General features: G+C 40.3%; 1 protein-coding gene across 1 annotated transcript; it reads left to right on the top strand.

Moving 5' to 3' along the window:
• Window positions 1–408: 408 nt before the first annotated feature.
• On the top strand, window positions 409–5366 carry LOC128302836 (thioester-containing protein 1 allele S3-like). The gene is made up of 12 exons (XM_053039684.1): window positions 409–470; window positions 555–750; window positions 811–1480; window positions 1542–1810; window positions 1871–1962; window positions 2040–2295; window positions 2593–2802; window positions 2864–3317; window positions 3378–3677; window positions 3744–5032; window positions 5095–5248; window positions 5329–5366. The coding sequence occupies exons 1-12, from the start codon at window positions 409–411 to the stop codon at window positions 5364–5366; spliced, it is 3990 nt and encodes a 1329-aa protein (XP_052895644.1).
• The last annotated feature ends 4813 nt before the right edge of the window (window positions 5367–10179 follow it).

The following is a 10179-nucleotide window of genomic DNA, read 5'->3' as shown; positions in this document are numbered from 1 at the left end:
AATATTGTTGAAGATTTCAAGCCTCCAGATTTCAAGTTCCAGTGGTTATTTTCTATTTACTTTATGTATGCACCTTATACCTAAGTTATTGACGTTAAGCCAATAAACTACACAAAATGTTCTTTCAAAGACAGAAAAATTGTGATCGAAAAGTGCTTTTCCTTTAAGTTGCTAAATGCTAGATGAGCCGCCACGTTTTCGTTTCATATGGGGAAATACAATTCTTACTTATCACCACCCAATATTTTTGGAAGATGACTTGTTCGCATGTTTTGCAGTGGAACTTTAGCGATAGGAAATCCCCACTAGCAACATTGCCTTCAAGATAGGGATGCAAGCAGCTCCGGATTCAGTTCAATGTTAGACACCTTCTGAAGCAAACGCAAAACCGCACAACGCTCGAACAACATGTGGCAGTTCATAAGATTGCGAATACTAACGTTGATAATCTTCATAAGTGCAACTCAAGGGTAGGAACTGACGATCTTGCACTTTCTGTGTTCGGTGGTTATCATTGATTTATGAATAAATTGCCTACGACATTTCCGTTTCAGAATACTGGTCGTGGGCCCCAAATTCATTCGGGCCAACCAGGATTACACGGTTGTGATCAGTAACTTTAAGTTGAATATGAGCGAAGTAGGCCTGATGCTACGGATGGAAGGCCGATCTAATGATGACAGAAGTGTGCTGAACTTAACGAAGTCGGTTGATGTACGGCGGAATACGAACAAAGTGATCACCTTCAAAGTAGGATGAGCTTAATTCAACTGACAACTGTGTGGAAGTTAAACGTATACTCTCTTGCAGATGCCTGCGGATTTATCAGCTGGAACTTACAAACTTACCATCGCCGGGCAGCGTGGCTTTGGCTATCAGAAGGAAGTTACATTGGTATACCTCGGTAAATCCATATCGGGATTAATACAGATCAATAAGCCAATGTTCAAACCGGGCGATACGGTTAAATTTCGTGTGATAGTGCTAGATACTGAGTTGAAGCCTCCTGTACGGGTAAAATCAGTCCATGCGACAATCCGTGATCCTCAAAACAAGGTGATCCGCGTGTGGCCTTCGGCCAAGCTGTACGTCGGAGTGTTCGAGGGTGATCTTCAGATTGCGACAACTCCATTACCCGGACTGTGGAAAATTTCGGTGCAGATGGACGGAGAAGAGCTCGTATCGAGAACGTTCGAAGTGAAGGAGTATGTGTTTGATGTGGAGGTGATACCGTGCGGCATTCCGTTGATGGAGCACCGGGGGTTGAATCTGACAATTGCAGCCAACTATCATTTTCGCAAACCAGTGAAGGGATTAGCCACGGTGGAGCTGTATTTGGAGGGCGATAAGTTGAACCAGCAGAAGCAGGTCGCAATGTACGGCATGAGGCTGGTGGAGTTGGGATTCGTTGGCCACTTTGACGAGCATGAACATGAAAAAGATGTGTTGGTAAAGACGACCTTTATCGAACATCATAAAAGTAAGTAATATGTCAAAAGAGTTTTGGATGTACTCATGATTTTCTTGTTTACTTGGTTTAGATCGCACCGTGGTGAAAGAATCTCATATTACTGTGTACAAGTACAAATATCGTGTGGATTTGATAAAAGATATTCCTTACTTCCATCCGGGACTTCCCTTTAAATGTGCGCTTCAGTTCCGGTACCACGATGGAACACCTGCCAAAGGTATCACCGGTAAAGTGATCATACTCGACATCGAATATGAGAAAGCTGTCACTAGTGACGATAGCGGTTTGATCAAACTGGAGCTAAGCCCAGGGAACAGTTTACAAGAGATGGTTATTACCGTAAGTGTATTTTAAAGGCCATAAACAAATGATCCTCATGCACATAAATTGATTTTACAGTTTGAAAGCGATGACGGTTTCTACTTTGACGAAAAAGTTCAAGATACAGGTATTGCGTCGAATGCGTTCATCAAACTGGAATTAAAATCAACGTAAGTAGAACGTAGTAAAAGCACGGATGATAAAGCAGCTTGTAGTTATGACGAGATATATTATCTTCTACCTTCAGCCTTCGTTTGAATCGTTTAGTGCAAGTCCAGGTAACATGCAATGAACCAATGGCGTTTTTCGTGTACTACGTAATGAAGAACGGCAACATTATTGATTCCGGTTTCATAAGAACGAACGAACAGAACAAATATCCCCTTCGGTTCATTGCTTCGCAAAAGATGATTCCGTATTTCAAAATAATAGTAGCGACTGTAAAGAACGATAGGATGATGTTCGACTATCTGGACATCGATTTCGAAGAACATCATAACAATGTAAGTACACTGGAATCTGTCAATGTACTATTTCTTATCACCACAATTGTTACAATTGTGAATGCAATTGTTACAATCAATTATTTACAAGTTGGTATATCAGGATGCGAGTCTTTACAATAGATCACAGGAGGATCAATCCGCTTGGAGGCCCAGGGTGGAATTATAGTTGGGGCCTGTAATTTTAAAAACGATGTATCGCTACCTCACCTGTTGAGTTGTTAATCTCAAGTAAATCTGTTAACTCAAGTCGCAAAATTATCCAGTTTCAATTTATACATCTTCTGTACCCAACAGCTCCGTTTAAACCTAAACAAACAGGAAGTAAAACCGGGACAACATATAGAGCTCAGCTTATCCGGACAACAAGAAACATACGTAGGATTAGTTGCATACAACAATGGTTTGATGCACGACAACAAGAACCCAGATTTGTTCTGGAAGGACATTATGCGAGTGTATAAAGGAATTGGTCCGAACGCAGAGAAGGAGTTTGACCTGTTTTATGTAAGTTCGGAAAATAGTTTGAGACACAAAATCTTATTTAACAGATGTGCTCACTTTGCAGAGTATGGGGGTGTTCGTTAAGACATTGGATGATATCGTGTGCAATGAAGCTCACGATATGTCAGCACGGGATGGGCATCAGATGAGCAGTGCGATCTCCAAAACAGTCTCGTACTGGACAGGCTTTCCAGAATCGTGGCTTTGGCAGAATGTGACATTAGGCAAGTATGGTACGCATAAGATGATCGAGACCGTCCCAGATATGATCACGTCCTGGTACTTGACGGGATTCTCGATTCATCCGGAGTATGGTTTGTCCATCATTAAGGAACCCGTCCAGTTAACAACGGCTCAGTCGTTCTACATCGTGGAAAATCTACCGTACTCCATCAAACGAGACGAAAAGACCTTGTTTCTGTTTACTTTGTTCAGCAATCTTGAAGAAGAGTACATCGTGAATGTGACACTGTACAATGTGGCCAATCAGATGGAATTCATAGGACGACCTCTGGAAGGTGAGTCTCGTTGATTTGTTGATGCGTTGAATGATTGACACTACATTGTCTTGCTTGCAGACCTAAGCTACACCAAATCCGTACTTGTTCCTCCGAAGGTTGGTATACCTGTCTCATTTCTGGTAAAGGCACGAAAGCTCGGCGAGATGACGGTACGGATTAAGGCAACAATTAACACCAACCAAGAATCGGACGCACTGGAGAAGGTGATCCGAGTTATGCCAGAAAGTTTGGTAGAGGCAAAGATGCAATCCCAGCTGTTCTACTTTGATACATACCAAAATCAAACCTTCCTGATGCATTTGGACTTCCATAAGAAGGCAGACAATGGTTCTAAAAAGATCGCGTTCCGACTGAATCGTGAGTATCAATTTGAATAAAAGTGTATCCTTTCGATTCCATGCAACTGTTTGATTGTATTTCAAGCCGGTCAGCCTACCAACATAATTGATAACTTGAATAATCTGCTTGCAACTTCGTCTGGCAATGGAGAGCAAAATATGGCAAAGTTTGTACCGAACATCGTTGTGCGCGACTACTTGCATGCAATTGGCTCGAAGGATCGGAGTCTGCTCGATAAAGCTACCAATCTGCTGCGCCAAGGCTATCAAAATCAGATGCGCTATCATCAGCCAGATGGTTCGTTTGGTGCGTATCAAAATGCTACTGGCAGCGTGTTTCTTACCGCCTTCGTTGCAATGTCAATTCAAACGGCGTCGAAGTACATCAGCGATGTGGATACGGCTATGGTCGAGAAGGCGTACGATTGGCTTGCTTCCAAACAACACAGCTCGGGAAGGTTCGATGAGGTCGGTGCCGTCATTCACAAAGATATGCAAGGTGGTTTGCGCAACGGCATTTCACTGACATCTTATGTACTGATAGCGCTCCTAGAAAATGAGAACGCCAAAGTGAAGCACGCGGTTGCGATCCAAAAGGCTATGTGCTATTTAAGCGACAGCGTGGAAAACATAGAACATCCCTACGATTTGTCCATAGCGACCTATGCGTTGATGTTGAATGGGCACAGCAAGAAGAAAAGGGCACTTGGAAAGCTTGTGGGAATGGCAACTCCCTTGAAAAAGGACGTGACAATGTACTTCGGCACGGAAAATAACATCGAGACTACCGGTTATGCTTTGCTGTCCATTGTGATGGCGGAATATTATGGGAACGGTATACCGGTGATGCGCTGGTTGGTGAACCAACGCTACGTTACCGGAAGCTTCCCGCGCACTCAAGACACCTTTGTGGGACTGAAGGCACTGACAAAGTTGGCGGAAAAAGTCTCTCCCTTGCGACACGAATACATCGTACAGCTGCAGGGTAGAAAGTCAATTTCTACCTTAAAACAAACAACAACAACGGGAAATTTCCACATAAAACCTGAAGATATCTACTTTCAAATGAGTAGACACATACCGGAAGACACTCAATGGCTGGAGATCAGCGTTGCTGGTATCGGTTTCGGCATTGTTCAAGTGATTTATGAGTACAGTTTAAATCTTGTGAATTTCCCTCAACGATTCGATCTGAATCTGGAGAAACAGAACACGGGGTCCAGCTACGAACTACGGCTGAAAGTGTGTGCCAGCTTCATATCGAGAATGACCAATACTCGTTCGCATATGGCACTCATCGAGGTAACCTTCCCCAGCGGGTACGAAGTCGACCAAAATCCGGTCAGCGAACAGACTACCGCAAATCCCATACAAGTGAGAAGATTTCTATGAAAGTAAAGATAAACGTGATATTTAAGCAATTCTAACATTTACAGCACATCGAGATTAGGTACGGTGGCACATCCGTTGTCGTGTATTACAACAACATGGGCACCGAACGGCACTGTTTCACCGTGACGGCTTACAGGCGGGGCAAGGTGGCTATGAAGCGTCCAGCATACGTAGTCGCTTACGATTATTACGACAGAGGTGAGTGTATTAGAAGTAATTTTTTCACATTGCTGCACACATCGTTTTATCGTTTAACGTCTATTTCTTTTGCTGTTTAGATTACAATGCCATTGCAATGTACGAAGTGGATGACTAACCTGATGAAGAATAAATATATGTTTAACTGCATTTAACTGGTCATAATACATTCTTACTCTGGACACTGTGGATAGTAACGTACAGCGTACTGATGCAAGTAGGATCGCGAAGATCACGAAGATACGGATGACCAATGCAAGCACTCTACTATTTCTGGCTACCACGTGGTCAAGCTGGTCCTTGAGAGAGAGCCTAGTGTCATTAAGATTCTTGGCACATCTTAGCCGAACGTATTATGTTGGGCTCCATTAGCGGCATGAAAGTGTTAAGCCTTTGTGTTTACACCAGGTGATGAAGTCATCCAAAGAGTCTCGCAGCCATACGTGGTCGTCGTGTTCACGTATAATCCGAAAGGTTTTCACGAGAAGTAAGGCAACTGATGTAGAACAACGCTTTGCAATGATCGCGGGAATGCCCCCAGGACCACATGATGGCGCGGATGAAGGCTTGAGGCTGTTTGAGGCAGACTCGAGATTGATTACCGATAGCATGAGCGGTAGCGAGTCGACTGTAGTATTGATGAGGGCAATATTTGCTTTGGAAATGTTAGATGCTTGCAGTGCAAGGTTACTGGAACCTTGCCTTAAACGAAAACGAAGTATAAATCCACTAGCAAAAGAGGAGAACGCATGTTTTTTGCTTGTCTCTCCAGCATTTGCCGCTCAGTCGACTCCAGTTCGGAGCATTATCTGTACCGAGCTTCCAGTAATGCTAGTGCCAACTGGATATTCGTCTCTTCCAGAATGATTCGAGAGCAACAAAACCACACAGCAGCCGAATGCATGCCGTGCCTGTTTGATGGCGGCCAGGTTCGGCGTTGCTACTCGAGTAAGGGTATCATCAGCAAGACGCACGCCGGACTCTCTGACTGCCGTTAACGAGCACCGGAAGCTGCTATTGCCTAGGGTCTCGCCGTTATGGTTAGTAGTAAAAGGTGTATAGATTATGTCAGAAAAGGGCTGGAAAAGCGAAGCTGGAATCCTCTCTTTATGCTTGAGGGGTTCCTGGAGAAAATTTGACCGCGACCACAAGGGGATTGATCTAATGAATCTTTTGCGAAGAGTCATTCATATGAATCTTTAATGAGGATTCATTGAAATCATGAGTCGATTCGCAAAAGATTCCTCGCGCTTCATGAATCCTCAGATATTACTGAAACCTCATACATTCTTGAATCTCTTTGGAAACATAATTTTTTAAATCATCCTCTAAGGGCAACGTAATGTTACGGTCTCTAGAATACAATTCAGTCCGATTAGGTTTAAGCAGTCTAGCTTTGCTAATACAGGGTTAAACAAGTTACTTTGGCTTTTCAATGGCATACTTCGCCGGTCTTGAAATGCATTTCGTATCGTATGAAGTATTTCCTTCTGCTTCCTATGATTTTAGCGGCGATTGGTTTTATTTCTTCACTAGGATTTCAGACCGAGAAAAGCCAAAGTGACTTGTTAAACCCTGTAATAACTTCATCTGTATAAAACTTCTTATTTTAGACGCAAAAATCATAAAAAACAGACCAAAATTATGCTTTCCGAAGAGATTCATGAATCTATGAGAATTCAATATCCTTTGATTCACGAATCTCTGAGGATTCATGAATCTTCGGAATAGAGATTCAGATTCATTCATTCTGTTCAAAGATTCATTCAGATTCATGAACCTCAATCTGAATTACCCAACACTTCTCAAAACAGCCGGTTCTAGTGGAATTTTTCTCACTATGAAAACTATTGCCGGATCTATCATGTGTGCGTTTATTTGCGGCGTTTTGTCGTAATTTTACTTTGGCTCTTATTATTGTATTTTATTTATTTGACGTTAATTTCCGATTTTATTTATGTTTTATATGAAAATAAAATGATTTCTATATTGATTCGAAAAAGCAGGATGTAAGAGGTGTCTGATCTTGGGGTAAAAGGTGGAACTCATGATGATTTTTTGTTTTATCATCACTAAAATATTTAAAATACAGCTTTTAAAACATAACATAGCTATTTGAATGATAATTAAAACTTGTGTTATGAATGCAGCTTATTTGGACATTTATGGCTTTCTTTTATATTGAAGGACAGTCAAAGAACTGTTACAATGACATCTGTCATGAGTAGTAGCATCTGTAAGACATAGAACGATCCAATCCGCAGAGTCTTTTTAGTCCGTCAACACGGTCAAGGACGCGTAGTAGGCCTAAAACGAGATGAAGTGAAATGATGAACTTCAATGTCAATACTATATTTCCTTTCAAGTTGTACCCAAATACAGAGCGATTATAAAGTTACGTTATGCACTGTACTTGCTAAAAGTTGAAAGAATTGAGTAGTACTGTTTACTTCATTAGTCAAGTAAGTTGGTGAAGTTAGTTTTCCTGTTAGTTTTATTATTTCAAAACATAAATAATTAATTATTTCAACAATATTGTTTTACGTTCTGGTTCTTAAAGTATATTATTTATAAAAATTGTATATTTATTTATATAACACCGATGTTAGTAAAAGAAATAGGATATTATAAAATTAATAAAGCTGGAATACATTTTGAATTAAAAATTATAAGTCAACCTAATTCACACCGTGCTAGTAAAGGATATGAGTTAATGGAAAATAAAAACCACACACACACAAATGAGAAATTTAATTTTATTTTATTGTACTGTTACTGTCCCGGATTCAGTCTTATATTATATCAATACAATGAAAGCTATACAATTATGGTTGTTAGCAAGACGATATTAATCACTAGCAGTTTAAAGCTCCTAGCTCAAAGCTTCAATGAAACTACAGGATAAGATCTTGCAATATTTATGTTATTTTTTACAAAATTATTAGATATTTCTCTAAGCACGATAACATTCACGTGGTAGGAAGTTTATTAAGACTTTCTGGGATGTTAGTTGCCGTATACAAACACGTATAACAATTCCAGTACAAAGTAAAGCAATGTAAAACCAAACAGCTTCCGACTGTGAAGGGAAAAGATAAACTAAACGTTTGCAACAAAATCTGTAGTTGATTGTGTAAGCGAAATGTTTCAAACTGACCGCCCAGTTTTTCGCACCCCATTACCAACCCCAGCGCATGAGGACACGAACAGCTTTACTCTGTTTGCCATTAAACTGAAAATGGAATTTATGTCCGACAGATGCTGATCGCAACACCCACATTGAAAAGCATATTTTGCTTTGTGTTTGATGATAAGGACGATAACTACATTTGGTAGGATGATCTTGGCAGGCAAATTGTTTAGGTTTTATTATCATTTTGTGGTTAACCATTTTTTTTTAGTAAACTCACTGACTACGAAAACATGAATCATTGAATAAATCATTTAACTTTGAATGAATGCATAAAACCATAAATCCATCCTAACCGACGAGGGGTTTAAACAAAATGCTGAAAGAATGCAAATTTGTGTGTCTGCTTTCCACCGTGATTGACGGATGTTTCTAATTGTGACGGGCATTACTCGCCAGCCATTCCTGTTCCGCAGACTCTTTTCCTTTTCAAATGGTCGTGTAACAAACTGACGCAGCAAATACACACTCTCATTTCGTTTCGGCTCGAAAAGCGCAACGAAACGATACAAAGTGTTTTGTCCCGAAGAACCCGTTCGTGTTAAAGTGTCACTTAGGCGGTGGAAAACAGAGGAAATGGGGAAAATGAACTTGTCAACCAAACGGACCATTTATCGCAGATGATTGTTACAACGCTTTGTTTAGTAATAGACTGCCATCGCTGGTTCGGGGGTTACAACTTCTTGGAAATGCGATGAACGTTTATTTGAAATAAATAGAATAATTGTGCCTGCCATAATGCACGTGAGGTAATGTAAACCAAGAGCTAATTTTAAATGCAAAATAATTATTAAATTGCGGTTGAAAATATAATTGTTTATAAATAATTGATAATATTAATGAAAAAAATGAAAATGAGTTTAAAATGTGTTATCAAACACAAAACTAAACAGTTTGGTAGAAAACATTCTTAGATCACATAATACAAACCAATTGAACGAATAAATCGAACACATTTCATAAAGAAAAGCAATTGTGTTAAAAGATTACTACAACTGATAAATTAATGAATTTCACGAGAAAACATATAAATAACGAATCGCGTTTTAGGAAAACGAAATAAAACCAAAAATAATAAGATAGTTTAGGGGTGCTCTGAATTGACCTTCTAAGCTAGAACGAAATCAAAACCCAACTGTCAATCAACGCATTTAAGAAAAAAATCTTAACCAACACTAGATCATCAGCCGCATCATCATCATCATCATCAAACGACGTACTTTATCGTGTCCTTGATTATGCACTGCATCGCGATAAAGAAGGACAAAACAAACCCATTACAAAAAAAGGGTCCCGGAGAGAAAAACAGTTGGTCGAATCGTGCAGCTTGCCAGCGATGGATATTAAGCGATGAGTGGTAGTGCAGGGCCGGTCGTGTGGCGGAAACGGGACCGTATGCGGTGGTGCTTCTAATTCATTTATCGTGTTATAATTTTTGAGAGGCGGAACCAACATGAAATGATATTCGCTATGCCGTGCGACGAGCCAAAGGGAGTGTATATGATTAATATTTATTCTACCCGGCGATGCTGGCTGCGAGAACGTGACGATGGGTTGTGCATAAAGTTGGCAAGTGACGCGTATGCTAAGTAGGAAATCAGTGCCGAAAGAACTAAGGGACGGCTTGTACTAAACTAAGTGTTTGGAAATAAACTTATCGTATCAAATTCGAATTTGCTACGAACGTTTGTATTGTATCATGCATTGAATTCTTGTTCTTCTACGAATCAATGAAACCGAA

This window comes from Anopheles moucheti, chromosome 3, assembly GCF_943734755.1.
Source record: "Anopheles moucheti chromosome 3, idAnoMoucSN_F20_07, whole genome shotgun sequence".
NCBI lineage: Eukaryota > Metazoa > Arthropoda > Insecta > Diptera > Culicidae > Anopheles > Anopheles moucheti.
This window is presented reverse-complemented; position numbering and strand designations above follow the sequence as displayed.